Source organism: Lolium rigidum, chromosome 4, assembly GCF_022539505.1.
Source record: "Lolium rigidum isolate FL_2022 chromosome 4, APGP_CSIRO_Lrig_0.1, whole genome shotgun sequence".
Lineage (NCBI taxonomy): Eukaryota > Viridiplantae > Streptophyta > Magnoliopsida > Poales > Poaceae > Lolium > Lolium rigidum.
This window is the reverse complement of record NC_061511.1, coordinates 113,950,416-113,970,695: the sequence shown is the minus strand read 5'-3', so window position 1 is coordinate 113,970,695 and position 20,280 is coordinate 113,950,416. Positions and strand designations below refer to the sequence as shown.

The window sequence follows — 20,280 nt, the reverse complement described above, 5'->3', positions numbered from 1 at the left end:
GGCGTCTCGGTAAGGTTTTCCGTATCGTGGTTTTTCGCCTCGGGGGTTTCGCGACGGAGCCTTTAAGTAGGCGGAAGGGCGAGTCGGGGGCCGACGAGGGCCCACACCACAGGGCGGCGCGGGTCCCCCTTGGCCGCGCCGCCTTGTGGTTTGGCCACCTCGTGGCCCCACTTCGTATGCTCTTCGGTCTTCGGAAGGTTCGTGGCAAAATAGGCCCCGGGTCTTCGTTTCGTCCAATTCCGAGAATATTTCGTTACTAGGATTTCTGAAACCAAAAACAGCGAGAAAACAACAAGCTGGCACTTCGGCATCTTGTTAATAGGTTAGTTCCCAGAAAATGCACGAATATGACATAAAGTGTGCATAAAACATGTAGGTATCCTCAATAATATGGCATAGAACATAAGAAATTATCGATACGTCGGAGACGTATCAAGCATCCCCAAGCTTAGTTCTGATCGTCGCGAGCAGGTAAAACGATAACAAAGATAATTTCTGAAGTGACATGCCATCATAACCTTGATCATACTATTTGTAAACATATGTAGTGGTTGCAGCGATCAAAACAATGGTAATGACATGAGTAAACAAGTGAATCATAAAGCAAAGACTTTTCATGAATAGTACTTCAAGACAAGCATCAATAAGTCTTGCATAAGAGCTAACTCATAAAGCAATAAATCAAAGTAAAGGCATTGAAACAACACAAAGGAAGATTAAGTTTCAGCGGTTGCTTTCAACTTGTAACATGTATATCTCATGGATAATTGTCAATATAGAGTAATATAACAAGTGCAATATGCAAGTATGTAGGAATCAATGCACAGTTCACACAAGTGTTTGCTTCTTGAGGTGGAGAGAGATAGGTGAACTGACTCAACATAAAAGTAAAAAGAAAGGTCCTTCAAAGAGGAAAGCATCGATTGCTATATTTGTGCTAGAGCTTTTATTTTGAAAACATGAAACAGTTTTGTCAACGGTAGTGATAAAGCATATGAGTTATGAAAGTTATATCTTACAAGTTGCAAGTCTCATGCATAGTATACTAATAGTGCCCGCACCTTGTCCTAATTAGCTTGGACTACCGGATATTTGCAATGCACATGTTTTAACCAAGTGTCACAATGGGGTACCTCCATGCCGCTCGTACAAAGGTCTAAGGAGAAAGCTCGCATTTTGGATTTCTCGCTTTTGATTATTCTCAACTTAGACATCCATACCGGGACAACATGGAAAACAGATAATGGACTCCTCTTTAATGCATAAGCATGTGGCAACAATTATTATTCTCATATGAGATTGAGGATATGTGTCCAAAACTGAAACTTCCACCATGATTCATGGCTTTAGTTAGCGGCCCAATGTTCTTCTCTAACAATATGCATGCTCCAACCATTAAGGTGGTAGATCTCTCTTACTTCGAGACAAGACGGACATGCATATCAACTCACATGATATTCAACAAAGAATAGTTGATGGCGTCCCCAGAAGCATGGTTATCGCACAACAAGCAACTTAATAAGAGATAAAGTGCATAAGTACATATTCAATACCACAATAGTTTTTAAGATATTTGTCCCATGAGCTATATATTGCAAAGGTGAATGATGGAATTTTAAAGGTAGCACTCAAGCAATTTACTTTGGAATGGCGGATAAATACCATGTAGTAGGTAGGTATGGTGGACACAAATGGCATAGTGGTTGGCTCAAGTATTTTGGATGCATAAGAAGTATTCCCTCTCGATACAAGGTTTAGGCTAGCAAGGTTATTTGAAACAAACACAAGGATGAACGGTGCAGCAAAACTCACATAAAAGACATATTGTAAACATTATAAGACTCTACACCGTCTTCCTTGTTGTTCAAAACTCAATACTAGATGTTATCTAGACTCTAGAGAAACCAAATATGCAAACCAAATTAGCAAGCTCTAAGTGTTTCTTCATTAATGGGTGCAAAGTATATGATGCAAGAGCTTAAACATGAGCACAACAATTGCCAAGTATCAAATTATCCAAGACATTTTAGAGTTACTACATGTAGCATTTTCCAATTCCAACCATATAACAATTTAACGAAGAAGAAACTTCGCCATGAATACTATGAGTAGAGCCTAAGGACATACTTGTCCATATGCTACGAGAGGAGCGTGTCTCTCTCCCATAAAGTGAATGCTAGGATCCATTTTATTCAAACAAAACAAAAAACAAAAACAAACCGACGCTCCAAGCAAAGTGCATAAGATGTGACGGAATAAAAATATAGTTTTAGGGGAGGAACTCGATAATGTTGTCGATGAAGAAGGGGATGCCTTGGGCATCCCCAAGCTTAGACGCTTGAGTCTTCTTAGAATATGCAGGGGTGAACCACCGGGCATCCCCAAGCTTAGAGCTTTCACTCTTCTTGATCATATTGCATCATACTCCTCTCTTGATCCTTGAAAACTTCCTCCACACCAAACTCGAAACAACTCATTAGAGGGTTAGTGCATAATAAAAATTCACATGTTCAGAGGTGACACAATCATTCTTAACACTTCTGGACATTGCATAAAGCTACTTGGACATTAATGGATCAAAGAAATTCATCCAACATAGCAAAAGAGGCAATGCGAAATAAAAGGCAGAATCTGTCAAAACAGAACAGTCCGTAAAGATGGATTTTAATAGGCCACCAGACTTGCTCAAATGAAAATGCTCAAATTGAATGAAAGTTGCGTACATATCTGAGGATCATGCACGTAAATTGGCTTAATTTTCTGAGCTACCTACAGGGAGGTAGACCCAGATTCGTGACAGCAAAGAAATCTGGAACTGCGCAGTAATCCAAATATAGTACTCACTTTACTATCAAAGACTTTACTTGGCACAACAAAACATAAAACTAAGATAAGGAGAGGTTGCTACAGTAGTAAACAATTTCCAAGACTCAAATATAAAACAAAAATACTGTAGTAAAAACATGGGTTGTCTCCCATAAGCGCTTTTCTTTAACGCCTTTCAGCTAGGCGCAGAAAGTGTATATCAAGTAACATCAAGAGACGAAGCATCAACATCATAAATTGTTCTAATAATAGAATCATAAGGTAACTTAATTCTCTTTCTAGGGAAGTGTTCCATACCTTTCTTGAGAGGAAATTGATATTTAATATTACCTTCCTTCATATCAATAGTAGCACCAACGGTTCGAAGAAAAGGTCTTCCCAATATAATGGGGCAAGATGCATTGCATTCAATATCCAAGACAACAAAATCAACGGGGACAAGGTTATTGTTAACCATAATATGAACATTATCAACTTTCCCCAAAGGTTTCTTTTTAGCATTATCAGTGAGATTAACATCCAGATAACAGTTTTTCAATGGTGGCAAGTCAAGCATATCATAGACTTTCTTAGGCATAACGAAATACTTGCACCAAGATCACATAAAGCATTACAATCAAAATCTTTGACTCTAATTTTAATGATGGGCTCCCAACCATCCTCTAGCTTTCTAGGAATAGAAGTTTCAAGTTTTAGTTTCTCTTCTCTAGCTTTTATGAGAGCATTTGTAATATGTTTTGTGAAAGCCAAGTTTACAGCGCTAGCATTGGGACTCTTAGCAAGTTTTTGTAAGAACTTTATAACTTCAGAGATGTGGCAATCATCAAAATCTAAATCATTACAATTTAAAGCAATGGGATTATCATCCCCAAGGTTGGAAAAAATTTCAGCAGTTTTATCACAGGCAGTTTCAGCAGTTTTAGCAGTTTCGGGTAATTTTGCGCGCTTTGCACTAGGAGTAGAAGCATTGCCAACACCAATTATTTTACCATTGATAGTAGGAGGTGCAGCAACATGTGAATCATTAGCATTGCTAGTGGTGGTAAAAGTCCAAACTTTAGCTACATTTTTCTCTTTAGCTAGTTTTTCATTTTCTTCTCTATCCCACCTAGCACGCTAGTTCAGCCATTAATCTTATATTCTCATTAATTCTAACTTGGATGGCATTTGCTGTAGTAACAATTTTATTTTCAATATCCCTATTAGGCATAACTTTCGATTTCAAAAGATCAACATCGGAGGCAAGACTATCAACCTTAGAAGCAAGAATATCAATTTTATTGAGCTTTTCCTCAACGATTTGTTAAAGGCGGTTTGTGTACTAATAAATTCTTTAAGCATAGCTTCAAGTCCAGGGGGTGTATTCCTATTATTGTTGTAAGAATTCCCATAAGAATTAGCATAACCGTTACCATTATTATAAGGATATGGCCTATAGTTATTACTAGAATTGTTCAGATAAGCATTGTTGTTGAAATTATTATTTTTAATGAAGTTTACATCAACATGTTCTTCTTGGGCAACCAATGAAGCTAATGGAACATTATTAGGATCAACATTAGTCCTATCATTCGCAAGCATAGACATAATAGCATCAACCTTATCATTCAAGGAAGAGGATTCTTCAACAGAATTTACCTTCTTACCTTGTGGAACTCTTTCCGTGTGCCATTCAGAGTAATTAACCATCATATTATCAAGAAGTTTTGTTGCTTCACCAAGAGTGATGGACATAAAGGTACCTCCAGCAGCTGAATCCAATAAATTCCGCGAAGAAAAATTTAGTCCTGCATAGAAGGTTTGGATGATCATCCAAGTAGTCCGTCCATGGGTTGGGCAATTTTTAACCAAAGATTTCATTCTTTCCCAAGCTTGAGCAACATGTTCATTATCCAATTGTTTAAAATTCATTATGCTACTCCTCAAAGATATAATTTTAGCAGGGGGATAATATCTACCAATAAAAGCATCCTTGCATTTAGTCCAGGAATCAATACTATTCTTAGGCGAGAGATAGCAACCAATCTTTAGCTCTTCCTCTTAATGAGAAAGGAAACAATTTTAATTTTATAATGTCACCATCTACATCTTTATATTTTTGCATTTCACATAGTTCAACAAAATTATTGAGATGGGCAGCGGCATCATCGGAACTAACACCGAGAAAATTGCTCTCTCATGACAAGATTCGAGTAAAGCAAGTTTAATTTCAAAGAATTCTGCTGTAGTAGCGGGTGGAGCAATAGGTGTGCATAGGAAATCATTATTATTTGTGCTAGTGAAGTCACACAACTTAGTATTTTCAGGGGTAGCCATTTTAGCAGTAGTAAATAAAGCAAACTAGATAAAGTAAATGCAAGTAAACTAATTTTTTTGTGTTTTTGATATAGCAAACAAAACAGTAAGTAAAGTAAAACTAGCAACTAATTTTTTTTGTGTTTTGATATAATGCAGCAAACAAAGTAGTAAATAAAATAAAGCAAGACAAAAACAAAGTAAAGAGATTGAGAAGTGGAGACTCCCCTTGCAGCGTGTCTTGATCTCCCGGGCAACGGCGCCAGAAAAAGAGCTTGATGGCGTGTATTTCACACGTTCGTTGGGCAACCCCAAGAGGAAGGTATGATGCGCACGGCAGCAAGTTTTCCCTCGAAAGAAACCAAGGTTTATCGAACCGAGGAGGAGCCAAGAAGCACGTTGAAGGTTGATGGCGGCGGGATGTAGTGCGGCGCAAAACCGGAGATTCGGCGCCAACGTGGAACCTGCACAACACAACCAAAGTACTTTGCCCCAACGAAATAGTGAGGTTGTCAATCTCACCGGCTTGCTGTAACAAAGGATTAACCGTATTGTGTGGAAGATGATTGTTTGCGAGAGAAAACGAGTAAAACAAGTATTGCGGCAGATTTGTATTTCGGTATTAAAGAATGGACCGGGGTCCACGGTTCACTAGAGGTGTCTCTCCCATAAGATAAAAGCATGTTGGGTGAACAAATTACAGTCGGGCAATTGACAAATAGAGAGGGCATAACAATGCACATACATGTCATGATAAGTATAGTGAGATTTAATTGGGCATTACGACAAAGTACATAGACCGCCATCCAAGCGCATCTATGCCTAAAAAGTCCACCTTCGAGGTTATCATCCGAACCCCTTCCGGTATTAAGTTGCAAAGCAACGAGACAATTGCATTAAGTATGGTGCGTAATGTAATCAACAACTACATCCTTAGACATAGCGCCAATGTTTTATCCCTAGTGGCAACGAGCACAACACAACCTTAGAACTTTACGTCACTTGTCCCGGTGTCAATGCGAGGCATGAACCCACTATCGAGCATAAATACTCCCTCTTGGAGTTAAGAGCAAAAACTTGGCCGAGCCTCTACTAATAACGGAGAGCATGCAAGATCATAAACAACACATATGTAATAACTTGATAATTAACATAACATGGTATTCTCTATCCATCGGATCCAGACAAACACAACATAGAGTATTACAGATAGATGATCTTGATCATGTTAGGCAGCTCACAAGATCCAACAATGAAGCACAATGAGGAGAAGACAACCATCTAGCTACTGCTATGGACCCATAGTCCGAGGGTGAACTACTCACTCATCACTCCGGAGGCGACCATGGCGGTGTAGAGTCCTCCGGGAGATGAATCCCCTCTCGGCGGGGTGCCGGAGGAGATCTCCGAGAATCCCCGAGATGGGATTGGCGGCGGCGGCGTCTCAGTAAGGTTTTCCGTATCGTGGTTTTTCGCCTCGGGGGTTTCGCGACGGAGGCTTTAAGTAGGCGGAAGGGCAGAGTCGGGGGGCTGACGAGGGGCCCACACCACAGGGCGGCGCGGGCCCCCCCTTGGCCGCGCCGTCTTGTGGTTTGGCCGTCTTGTGGTTTGGCCACCTCGTGGCCCCACTTCGTATGCTCTTCGGTCTTCTGGAAGGGTCGTGGCAAAATAGGCCCCTGGGTCTTCGTTTCGTCCAATTCCGAGAATATTTCGTTACTAGGATTTACGAAACCAAAAACAGCGAGAAAACGACAGCGGCACTTCGGCATCTTGTTAATAGGTTAGTTCCAGAAAATGCACGAATATGACATAAAGTGTGCATAAAACATGTAGGTATCATCAATAATATGGCATAGAACATAAGAAATTATCGATACGTCGGAGACGTATCACTTGGCCCCCGACATTTGCGCTTTTTTAGTCCCGTAGCTCCTGGAAAGTCAAAAATACTAACAGAAGGTGTTTTCTGCCAGCCAGAGTTATAATCAGAGGAGAGGGGATTGTTTAGAAAATCCCCAAAAACAATATAAAACATGGAAATAACATTATTTCATATGCAAATATGTAGTAATATGTGGCAATAAACTACAAAGTTCGTGCATGCATTTTACATGCATCAGCCATTGATTTGTGCACGCAATAATTTTCCCAAACGGCTAGTTTTGTCCCATTTAGATATATAACCCCTTCTTCCTCCTTGAGGAGGTAGGTCATTCATTCATACACATTCATTTGGGATCTCTCTCTCTCTCTCTCTCTCTCTGACACACACACAGATTGTTGAAACTAAAAAAGCTTGAGAATCTCCCATTCTACCCAACCAATCCAAATCCCTTTGGTGGAAAGCAAGAGGAGGTCCCGATCTATGATTCCACCAATCCACATTCCATTCCCCCTTGGGCTCATCAGCTTTTCTTGTTACTCTTAGGTTCCTGGAAACCCTTGGCGACTAGGGTCGCCTAGTGCCATTCGGCTTGTGGTTTGCCTCGTGGAAAGTTTATGAGGGTTTGGAGGCCACTTTAACATCTACCACTAGTGATTGAGATATTCCTTCAGGGTATAGTCTCTCGAAGAATAAGGTGAGGCTTTGTGACATTGGGAACCCTTCACGGGATTACACACCTCTCCAACGTGGTGCATCTTCCCCCTCCTAGGAATGGAACACGAGAATATGTCTTTGTGTTCGATGTGCCTTAGTTATTTCTGTACGAGCTCTTTAATTTTATTATTTACATTCGTGATAGCATTCATGCTTGAAGTACCTTGTATCATGAGCTAGGTTGCCTCACCTAGTTTGCATTAGTCTAATTTATATTTCTGCAAATCCTATAGAGAAAATGTATAGAACCTATTCACCCCCTCTAGGTTACCATCTCTATCATTTCAATTGGTATAAGAGCATATGACTCTTTTTAAGGGCTTTACGTTCTTAAAGTGAGATGGGTCTTTCCGGTGATGATCTAGATAAGGTGTATCGATGCATGTAAAATCCATGCATCAACTTTGAAGTTTGTTGACACATATTACCACATATTTGCAACATATATGATGTTATATCCATGTTTTATATTGATTTTTGGGGATTTACCAATGATCCCCTTTATTTTGGTTATAACTCTACGTGACATGAAAACCTTAATTTTTGCATCAAGAGAAGTGTTTGGAGCACTTGGACCTCACAGGATGGGCCAGGAGGGCCAAAGGAGGTTGGGTGGCGCACGAGTCAGGGGCGCCACCCTACCTCTCTTTCCCCCTCGACCGTCCGATTTGCTTGATTCTTTCGCCCATGGACTTCGTCTGACCTAAAAAAAATCCTCTATATAAAGGACTTCCTGAGGCTTCCTCGAGGAGAGCGCCGCGGAAACACCAAAACACCAATACAGAGCCAGAACTAGCAAACATTGGAGGGGGACTCCGCCAGAGCCGCTGCCGGAGGGATCTCCACCTTCTCCACCATCATCACCATGATGAAGAGGGAGTAGTCCACCTCTGTACTATGGGTTTGTGGCAGTATCTTGATCTATTTCTCTCTTGTTCTTCATAGATCTAGTACCATATGAGCTGCCCAACATGATTATGGTCATATATGTTATTCCTATGTGGTGGATATTTATTCTATGATATTGATATATGGGATTTGAACCTTTTATGTGTAAGATGTATTGATAGATGCATATCATGTACCATGTTCTTATGTACTTGTTCTGATCCAACTTGTACGCAAGAGCATGTGTGAGAAGAAGTGTGTATTAGATGGAGTAGCATGGTTGTAGTGAATGAGTAGTGACAACAAATTCAAGATCTAATATGGTGTTTACCTTTCTTTTGTTGCCTCCCTAGGGATAAAGTCAATTCGTGTGCTATAATTATCATGTGACAGCTTGATAATCTTGTGTGTTCAAGGTAGCATATTTGTGATACAAGCATCATGCCAAATTACTTAAGGATATACTCTATTGATTCTTAATTCAACATTGCTTGGAGTTTTCCCTTTCTTGAGGAGTATAAGATCGAGAGATGTGTTGCATCATCTCTATGTTAGGACGTGATGCCCATATGAGTGCTTATCAAACACATGTTGAAGTTCCACCAATATTATATCTTTGATGAATTGTTTGTGTCCACTACAGCTTAAAAATATAGTAGACAAGTGAACCCATGAACCCCAATCCATTTTAAATAATTAGAAACACCTTTCCAACACAATTACCACACTTTATATTTGTTGCAATTTATTAATACGAAAATACCAAAAATATTTTCTTCACTTGCACACACACAAAACCCAAAAACAACTATCTCTTTATTGCTTTCATCTTGCTTTCATAGTTTACTTGTTTTATTTTACTATACTTTTCATATTACTAATACGAAACCTTGTGCTTGACAACCACACGGTGGAGTTGGGGACACAAGACAAAAACTTTGTTTTACATGTTGCTAGAAGAGGAGAAGAAGTCGACCTCTAAGCAAATTCCGCAAGAGTTCGATATAAACTCTCGAGTCGCCCTTGTGGGGAAAAGACGCTTGCTACAACACTCTGCACTTGGAGTCCCAATGAGTTGGTACACACGGAGTTGTTGCCATCATGTACTCGCCAAATAGGTTAGGAAATACTAACTCACACCTTTAGCTTGATGATCGTCTTAACAAACTAATGGAAATGAGTTTTAAGGATCACTGAATAAGATGGCTCTCGGTAATACCTTTGATGCTTCTTTGGAGAAACATAAATTATAGGGTGAAGAGGGCTTTGTTGAGCCATCCAACAAGGATGGTGGCTGTGTAAAGAAGCATCCTCTATCTTATAATACTGCTCCTTACAACTCCCTCCCCCCCACACACACACAACATGTACATATTCCTCATATGAACCATTCGGGGAACCCGCCTAAACTTGATGAATGCAATTTCTCTTTTTGGAACTCTTCTATGCGTTCTCATCTTAACAGTGTTTGTGTGGCGTTTTGGGTGTGTTCGAAAATGGATTTGAGACTGTTGATGAAAGAAATATGCACATCAAGAGAAGGTTGATTTTCAACTCAACTCCATCGCCGATGACGAGATTTTGTCATGCTTGAAGCATGAGGTATATGATCAAGTTGTCAACATTTATTTCACAAAGGATCTTTGGGATAAGCTCACAACCTTGTTTCAAGGAATCACATCCATCCAAAGGACAAATTATGAAGCCACCAACCATGATATGCAAATGTTCATAGTCAATAATGGAGAGTCACTCACAATTTCTTATGTGAGGCTTATTTCCTTGAAACAAAAGATTCAAGCCTTGGAGGATATAGATTCAATGATGGCTTTGTGGTGAAGTAAGAATTCATCAAGAGAAAATTTATTCAAGTTATCAACAAAGAGTTGGGATTCAATGTCAACTTCGTGTATCCATTGAGAAAAAGTTGGGATTCAATGTCAACAGTATGAAGAAAAGAGTATGTGACCTGACATAGTGGCATCAATGTGGATCTTGCTTTATTTGCCGAGAAATATGGCAAGTTCTATTGGTTGGAGAGATGGGAGAGAGAGATAGATCGAGAGAGAAATCACCAAATCTTGCCAAGATTTGGCTCGGCCATGTCCTCCTCCCTTTGATGCACAATCTTCCAAGGGGTGGCTTGATTACATGCATGCCGACCAGATTCTGGGGTGATGGAGATGGCAATGTGGTGGTTTCGTGGAGATTCAAAAATAATTTTAGTACAAGAGATGAAATTGGGTATTAATACAAGTGTTGACCAAGTTTGTATTTTTAGTTTGTTGCATTTTCCCAAAGAAATTGTATGAGTGGATAGATCAAAGAGATGCGCAAAGATGTGGTGAAGGACATCTCCGGGTTTGATTAATTTTGGAAAGGAACTGGTCTCATTTTGTGAGTGTGTCAATTTTTGGTGCAATTTGATTTGAACTAATTTTTGAAAATAACTCGACGATATTTTCAGTACATGGGGTTGTACTTTCATAAGATAGATTGGTAGAATTTTCACATAATTAATTGGTGATTAAAAGTCCAAGAAATGGCATAGTTGCCATTCCCATGCATTTTTGTAATCAAGAAAACAAAAATGGACTTAATTTTATAGAAATTATTTTTGATGGAAAATAGAGTGATACAATACATAGATCACATTTCCAAAAAAAAAATAAGTAGAGCTTCTGAAAATACTTGATAAAACTAGAAAACATGGTTTAAGAAGAAATGGAGAATACAAGGTTTAGGGTTTTTGGATAAATGGAGGGAATATCCAATTAAATTTGAGTTGATGCTATTAGATCTTGGGATATTTTTAGATGTTTTTTTGTTTTAATTAACACAAGCAGTCAACTATGTGTATATCATATAAACATAAGCATCATAAGCAATTCACAAGTCAAACAAACACATATATGAAAGTTTCTTATGGATTCAATTTTTGCATTCACATAACACCACAAGTATGGTTGACAAAAAAGTGGGGAGTTACAAGCCTCCCTCCTTAAAAATAATATCATCGTCTAGATTCCTAAGCTAAGAGCTAAAGTCAAATGAGGGTTTTTTGAGAGAAAAGAAGAATATGCTTCAACTAATATGCTCTTAGGCACGGCCATGCATAACATAGAAATCACACATGGAAGGGGTGGGAAATTAGCTAGAGTAGCAGGTGATGTAGCGGTTCCTAAGATAAACTTTATGCTCCCAAGTTGCTTCTTCTTCACACTAGTTGCTCCACTGAACCTTGAAAAACTTGATCTTGCGCTTTCGGGTTTTTCAGGTCTCTCATGATAGGCCAGGTCTTGGTTGAGGCCGATGGAGCGGTGATCCGCATTATTGAACACTTCAGGATTGTTGGGGGCTTGAAGGCACTTGCGGAGTTGAGAAACATGAAAGACATCATGAACTTCAAACAATTATGGGGGCAACTCTAGTTGATTATATTCCTCTCGACGATCTAGGATCTTGAAAGGGACAATATATCTTGGCTCAAGCTTGCCCTTGATGTGGAATTATTGCATTCCCTAAGTAGAGTGACATCAAGATGAACAAAATCTATGATGTTAAAAGTCAATGGCGAAGCTTCGGAATGGCATAACTCTTGTTACGAGATTGGGAAGCTTTCAACCGGTCATAGATAAGTTGGACTTGTTTTTCGCTTCATGTAAAATGCCAGGCCCCAACACTTGTCTATCTTGGGTCTCGAACCAGTTTAGAGGAGTGTGACATTTGCGTTCTTACGGGGTTTTTATTGGTGCCATGTGCAAACTCAACTGGTAGATGATGTTGTATGAGAATTCATCAAACGGTAGAAAATCTTCCCGTTTTTCTCCGTAGGATAGGACACATGCACGGAGCATGTCTTCAAGTATATGGTTTATCCTTTCCATGTGACCTCTAGTTTGCAGGTGGTAAGTGGTGCTCGAAGAGATTTTGGTACCCAAAGTTTCATGGAGTCTCTTCAAGAATAAGCAGTTGAATTGAGTACCTCGATCAGACACTATCATCTTGGGAGCAGCATGGAGGCCCCATGTGTGGTTTGGTAATTAATGACAATCCCTATGAAATAATGTTTGCATTGAGTTATATTTGTAGGAGTTGTTCATAGGCAATGCTTGAACCATATGTTGGCTTCAAGGTTTCAATAACAAGAAGTTGACAAATATCAAGTGATAAGTATGTCTTGAAGAAGAAGGTTGGGTGAGCTCTCATCGGTATCTTCAAGACATCAATAAAATGAAGAAAGAAGAAATGGTTTACAAGTTCAAGATGAGCCATCCTGATGAGATCATGATCTTGAGCTTGCCATCCATGATGATGGATATGTGAAGACATGAGTTGAGCCTATGGCAAGTGTGTCTTTAAGAATAAGGTAACTCTCGTATACCTTCGAGACATCAACATGATGAAGAATGAAGAAATGAAGTGCAAGTACAAGATAAGTATCTATAAGAGATCATATTCTTGAAGCTTTCCATTCTTATGGTTATCATGGATATGTGAATACATGCCCAAAGAAGAGTCTCTCCCATAGGAGTATGGGGAGCAATTTGCAAGTCTTCAACAAGAAAGTGTAATCAAGAAAGGTGTTCCATCTAAAAGTGGACAATATTGTCATCATCAACCTCAAGTGGAATATGCGCAAGGAAAAGGTATGATCTTGATAGGGCTTGTTTCTTACCAGTCTCATGGTGTTAGTTGTGAGACCTGGTTATAGGATAGAGAGTTGTACTATCAAGAGGGGCTCTCGAGTGAGTAATTTCATCGTATCGTTCCGAGAGAGCTTAAACCTTAGCATCACTGGCATCATTTTTCTTGATTCTTATTTGGTTCTCATCCATGAGAGGATTTAGAGCTTGTGTTAATCTCCATGACAAGCTCTAGTTCATCGAAAACGGATTTCATATGCATTCTCTATTGCATTTTCGATATTGGTGATTTTACCAGTTTGTCTTTTATAGATAGGTAAAACCTTTACTCATTTTTTCAATCCTCCCCTGCTATACTATGATGTATATTGTTTTAGAGCTCGTTGTTGTGATTTCAACGAGCCCAAGATCATCGAAATCGGTGTCTGGATGCAAAAGTTATTAAGGTTTCGTATCGGTATTTTTTGGGTATTCCTTGGGGCGAAACTGACGCCCTGAAATGGCAAGCACTGCCGCCCTTGGGGGCGGCACTACCACCCAAAAATGGCTGCACTGCCGCCAGGACGCGTTTTTGGCCATAACGGCCAGTTTTCTGGGGACGTATTTAAGGGGTCTTATTCTCTAAAGGTTCCCCAACTTTTGAGCTCGTTTTTGCCCCTATTGTTGACCTTCTTTGAGCTTGCTATCTCCCTCTCCCTCCAATGAATCTTGCATCCATTTGATAGAAAAGATAGATGAGATCTACATCTACATCTTCACCAATCAAATCCCTCTCTTTGTGAGAGGAACCACCTAGATCTAGATCTTGGAGAAACTTGGAGTTCTTTGTGGATTTCATTTGTTATTCCTATCTTGTTCTCCCAATAGCTTTAGTAGCTTTGTTTGAATTGGAGAGTGAAGGATTGGAGCATCTTTGTGGTGTTCTTGCCATTGCATTTTGTGCATCGTTTTGAGCTTTTCACGAAGATTCGTGGAAGTGAAAGTGAGGAGTTTGTTACTCTTGGGTTCTTGGAACTCTAGATGGATTCTAGGCCTTTGAGATGATTTCTTGAAAGCCTTCAATTAAGTTGTGGATGTGTGTCCCAAGCTTTGTGTAAGGCCCGGTTTCCGCCTCGAAGGAAATCTCTTAGTGGAACCGTGACCTAGGTCGTTGTGGCGAGGGTCACCGGAGGATAAAGTGAGGTCTTTGTGGCGCTCGGTGTGTGGTGTGAGTACCCCATCTTGGGGTGAGGCCTTTGTGGCGCTGGTGTGCATCGAGCAACCACACATCAAGGTGATGCCTCTTATGGCATTCGGGAGCACTAAGCCACCGCACCTCTCCAACGGAGATTAGCACTCGCAAGAGTGTGAACTTCGGGATAAATCATTGTCTCCGCGTGCCTCGGTTATCTCTATACCCAAGCTCTTTACTTATGCACTTTACTTCATGATAGCCTTCGTGCTTGAAGTTAGATATATCTTGTTATCACATAGTTGCTTATCTTGCTTAGCATAAGTTGTTGGTGCACATAGGTGAACCATAGTATATAGGTTTTGGGCTTGACAAGTAAAGGCTAGTTTCATTTCGCATTTGTTAAGTACATCTCGTAAAAGTTTTAAACCGGCTATTCACCCCCTCCCCCCTCTCTCTAAGCGACATATGTGTCCTTTCAATCGAGCCCCCGAGAAGATAGCTTTTGGTGTAAGATCAGTCAGGTGAGACTTCTAGTATTCATTTACTTCTTTATTAACGGACTAACGTTTTCTTGTGTAGAATTGTGTATAGATGATTGTTAGTAGATGGAATTTTAAAAGATAAAATGAAGCACGCATGTACAATATCACTAGTTAAGGTAAGAACATGCAACATTGATGTGACAACGCGTCCTAATGTGCACCATGATGATGCATGCCGCGGTTTTCACTAATCAACTGCCACGCTAGATTCCTCTGCATGTTGCGTGGAGCATTGTATTAAGATAAATCAGACAATAGCCTTAAGTTTTGTGACCGTCACTGCTACTACCTAGATGCTAATCACACTATCACACATGTACAATATCACAAGGGGTCAAATCATTACTTATTGATTTTGGGAACGCATTCTACGCGACATGGCCGAAGATGATAAAAACAAATGATGTGGTGTTGATGATTAGGACAAAACAAGGATCAAAACCACTAAAATAAGTGTGGGGATATGTTCTAGAGCATTTTGTGAGTTTAGGCCCCGTTTGAAACAAAGGAAAAGTGTTGGAATTTTGAAGGATAGGATTGCAATAGGAAGAATTCATATGGTGTTGTATGAAACAAAGGAACATGAATATAAAATTTCTTGGAAATTCCAATGCAATATGCTTCATAGGATATTTTAGGAAAACTAACATGAGATCTCATGTCATGTTTTTATCTACGTGTGTCTATTGTTCTCGTGTTTTCCTTTGTAACATCCAAACAACGTTCTTCAAACTTTCATGTGGTTTTTATTTCCTTGAAAATTCATGATACATGACATTTCAATTCATGCAATTTTTACTATTTCTATGTGTAGATTTTTTTGGAGGATTGTGTAGAGTTCTTTCGTTCCAAAAGAGGTTGTAGGCGTAAATACCAAGTGTAACCCAGATTTTTTCTTTTTGAAAGTTCAAAACGTTTTATTTCAAAGATTCAAAAAAATCTGAAAAACATCTGGTCGTAGTTAATATTGTATTCTCTCCGTGTGTAAAATTTTAAAATACAATACATTATATTTGGAACTCAGTAAAAACAATAAAATCTCACAAAAATGATAAAATCGAGTACTGCTCGTCATTGTTCATCGACGATAAAACCTAGATCTGTCATTTTTGCTGAACTCAAAATACAACATATTTTGTTCTACAAATTTACACAGTAGTAGATTAGTGTATTTTCTATGTCTGGTATTATTTTCATTTTTTTGAAATGTTCAAATTTGAATTTTTAGAGGTTCAAAAAAGGGCTCATTTCTCAGGCAGTGGGGCATTCTGAAGCAAACTGAACTCTAGGTTGCAATGTGAACTCGAGAACAAAGTGAGCTGGTGGGAGGCTCTTTGGAGGAGAAGATGAGGTGGTTCATTGTTTGCAACTTGTTTGAGAGGAAAAGGATAAGAAGGAATAGCGTTGGATTAAAAAAAACACCACATATATTTACAGTAACACCTGAAAATACCAATGAAGGTTCACCTACAATTCAAGTTTTACCCACAATATCTAAGTGTACGCGCACAGTTATAAAAGTAGTCAATCAACAACGATAAAGGCATGTACAATGCGGTGACGTCAGCCTTCCCTTAGGCTTGCCACATCAGATTTTTGCTTAGTTGGAGGAGAAAGAAGGAATAAAGAGAAGGTTATCTTCCCTTAGCTAAGGGATGATCTCTTATGAAATAAGAGAAGGCTATTTTTTCCATTGTACGACTTGCATTCCCTTAGCCACACAATTTCTTTCTAAAAATAATTAATTCTCATTTATTGTAAGGGATAACAATAAGAGATAATGCATTGCACCACTAATATTAACGTCTTCTCTAGATGACATGGACTAATAAGAGAAGATGTACCTTCCCTACCATTGTACATGCCCTAAGAATAGCAACACTAATACGCAAGGAAATAGCGTTGGAATTAATTAGCAAAACCGGTGTGTGCAGCGTAGGTGAGATTATCTTTGTAGGCGACTCAGGGCGGTAAACATCCATCAGTCCATCCAACATGGCAACATTCCAACCACAGCCAGAGCAAGTCTGTTCGGTCGGCGCCGCCGCACCCACCGATCGACAGCGCGGGCCCCGCCAGGACGCGGCTCCAATTTTCCAATCCGGTTAAAGTCCGGACAAAAAGTCCGGCGTCTTCTCGTATATAAAAATACGCGGCTAGCCGTCGGCCTGTTTCCAGCCTGCCAAAGAGCCGCCTGCGTCCACACCTCCCCCCGCCGACCAGCCTGCCGCCAGAGTAGCAGGACTAGGATCGGATCGGCGATGATGTGGGGTGTCGCCGCCGCCGTCGCGTCCGCGGCTGCCGTCGCCGTGGCCTCCGGCGCCGAGCTCCTCGCGTGCGACTGCGCCCCCACGGTGCCGGCTGCCACCGTCGTCGTCGGCAGATGCGATAGCTTCCTCTTCCGGAAACAGGTACGTGCTACGCGGATCACGAATCTCCTCAATCGCCTCCACCCTCAATCCCCTCCTGCCAAAAGAATCTCTCCTTCCATGCCAATTCGGTCTTTGATTTGGGATCACGGCGGTGTCCTCCTAAACTGTTTCGTTCTTCTTGCCGATTTCGCAGAAATCGTCGCCGTCCACGGGGGAGGACCGCGCGGAAGAGAAGAAGTTCGCGCCGCGGTTCGACGGGCTGCGCTTCATCGAGACGCTCGTCACGGCGCACCGCTGAGGAGATCGCCGGTAAGCTCGGCCGACCGGCCGGGTGCTCTGTTTCTTAGGAGGAGAATTCTTTCCCATCGTCTTCCTGCAATTTGGGGAAGAGGCTAGCGGCTACGCGATTAATTCGGCTATTGGTAGCGAATATGCTGCCAAAATTTTGGTACTAGAACAAATTGAGGCTTTTGATTTTCTTTCGTCCCTTTTCCCCTGATGATTATCATACTCTATTATTGATGAGTGATGCGACCGAATTGGAACCGTGAAATGGCATGTGATGATTGTATTCGCTTGTGCTACCATAGCATCTTTACTCTAAGCAACCTGGTTATCTAAATCAATGGATGGATACTCTCAAACTTGCAGCAAGGGATTCGGGGGAGGAAGAGACGAACTATAGGAAGAAGATTAACAGTACAGAGCACACAATCAACACGCGAGGTCAAGGCCTCCCTTCAATTCCATGCCAAGTAGCCATTCCCCTTATATTTGTACCCTATGCCGAGGCCATAATGAATCGCCGGGATGTGATGGTACATGAAATTCTTTTATCTTACCAGGATTGTGGTGATAGAGGTGGTTGATGTCGTAAATGTGGTTGGGGTGGGCTTGTACAAAGTTGATGTAGTAGTGGTGGCTGCCGGGGACTAGGTCGACGATGGCGCCAATAGGTGAAGCTTCAACCTGGATCCCTCCTTAGCCTTAGCTTGTGACAAAAAATGTAGAAACATAGAAGTACCAAGGTGCTAGGATCGCAAATTCCTGTGGCCAAACTTCATATGCTAGGATCGCAAATTCATGTGGCCGAACTTCATATGCTAGGATCACAAATCCCCTTGGCCAAACGTCATATGCTAGGATCACAAATCCCTTCGGCCAATAGGAACTTCATACCCGCCTTGCTTGAAATGAGACGATGGAATGGAAGCCACCATTTATAGAGACCAATCAGCCAATAGGAAGCCTGCACTCTTTTGTATAGGATAGTTGCCAACATCAGAGTACTCTAGTTCAATTGACCATGGGATCTTCCATACAGTATGAATCGACCCATATTGGAATATGTCACGGGCTGTCATCAACCCACCGGCGGTTGTAGCCACTAGGATCCTACAGAGCATGGAATTCCCTCCCGAGAACAAGCACATAGGAGGAACTCATATCAACACTCAAAACATGTCGACTGACAGGGAATCGAGCTCGTGGTCTGGTTACACTTAGAGGTGATGTGGTAGGACATTACCTGGATCCCACGGTATTAACCGATGCTCAATGACCAAATAGCTCTGCAGGTTACTATTCAATCTGCTGAGCATGTTGTACACCGGTAGCTGGTTTGAAACATTCTCCTTCATCCGGGTGTTGCGTTACTTCTACTCTCCCAGCCAATGATCATTTCCAAAGCTTTGTGTGGGATACGTGTGAGTGTGACAGCAGGAATCCTCCCAGCAAGAATTTGTAACATCACAAGGAGAATCAAACATCATATACACTGTAAGAGCATCTCCAACCGTCTCCCCGACGAGGTCCCTAGGACGCCTTTTTTTTCATCAGGATGGACGAAAAACCCAGTCGCGTCCCGGCTCCTCGTTTTCGTCCGGATTAGGCCTTTCATCCGTCCGGAGAGCTCAGGCCATCCCCCCCCCCCCGGTGCGCTCGGGGACTCCGGACGAGAGAAAAGCGGGGATGGGCCCGCTCTATCGGCGAGAGAACAGACGATCCCCACCACTCTGTCCACACAAATCTCTCCTCCCCTCCCGTCCACCAAGGCAAAGCGGAACTTGAAACTAATAGGATTTCCTCTGTCGCCACCGGGACCACCCCTCGCCAATCCGTCGGCCGGTAGCCTCAACTCCGCCGTTCCTCCACCAGCAGCTATATTCCGCCGCCCGCCGTGCCCTCTGCCTATTTTCCGCCGCCGGGCAGCTCCCTCGCGTCGCTCCTCGTCGACACACCCGGCAGGTGTTCGTCCAATTGTCTGGCCGGACATGGACTCCAACGAGGAGGAGCAGATGTTCGCCGAGCTTCTTGAAGAAGAAACGGCAGCCGCCGCCCAAGACGAGGAGCACCTGCTGATCCTAGCTTGCCTGTCCGGCTTGTACGCCGAGTCGACCATTGGTCGCCGTGGTGGGTCGCATCGGGTCGCCGGAAGTGCAAGCCGAGGCAGCAAATGGAGGGCTACTGCATGCTCTACGCCGACTACTTTGCCGACGATCCATTGCACGGTGAGGCTGTTTTTAGGCGTCGTTTCAGGATGAGCCGGAAGCTCTATGCCCTTCGAGAGTACGACTCCTATTTCAGTTGCAAGTTGGATTGCACTGGCATGGCAGGGTTTTCCGCCCTCCAAAAGTGCACGGTGGCTATGCGGATGCTGTCATATCTAGCTCCTGGTGATTCTACTGATGACTATCTTCGGATGGCGGAGTCCACCGCCCTTGATTGTTTCTACCGGTTCTGCAGGGCGGTGATAGCAGTGTTCGGGGATATCTACTTGAGATCACCGACTATCGAAGACACTGCTAAGATCCTCGCTGTCAATGAAGCTCGAGGATTTCCAGGGATGCTTGGAAGCATTGACTGCGTGCATTGGAAATGGAAGAACTGTCCGTTTGCCTGGCAGGAAATGTACAAGGGTCACAAAAAAGGCTGCACT

General features: G+C 41.7%; 1 protein-coding gene across 1 annotated transcript; it reads left to right on the top strand.

Annotated features, from left to right (window-relative positions):
* The first annotated feature begins 17,198 nt into the window (after positions 1-17,198).
* LOC124708664 lies at positions 17,199-17,913 on the top strand. The gene is made up of 2 exons (XM_047240336.1): positions 17,199-17,381; positions 17,536-17,913. The coding sequence occupies exons 1-2, from the start codon at positions 17,232-17,234 to the stop codon at positions 17,638-17,640; spliced, it is 255 nt and encodes an 84-aa protein (XP_047096292.1). The 5' UTR covers positions 17,199-17,231; the 3' UTR covers positions 17,641-17,913.
* The last annotated feature ends 2,367 nt before the right edge of the window (positions 17,914-20,280 follow it).

Coding starts and splice junctions, on each gene's coding strand:
- LOC124708664 (XM_047240336.1), top strand. CDS start 17,232: ATGATGTGGGGTGTCGCCGCCGCCGTCGCGTCCGCGGCTGCCGTCGCC. Junction 17,382..17,535: donor GCTTCCTCTTCCGGAAACAG/GTACGTGCTACG, acceptor CCGATTTCGCAG/AAATCGTCGCCGTCCACGGG.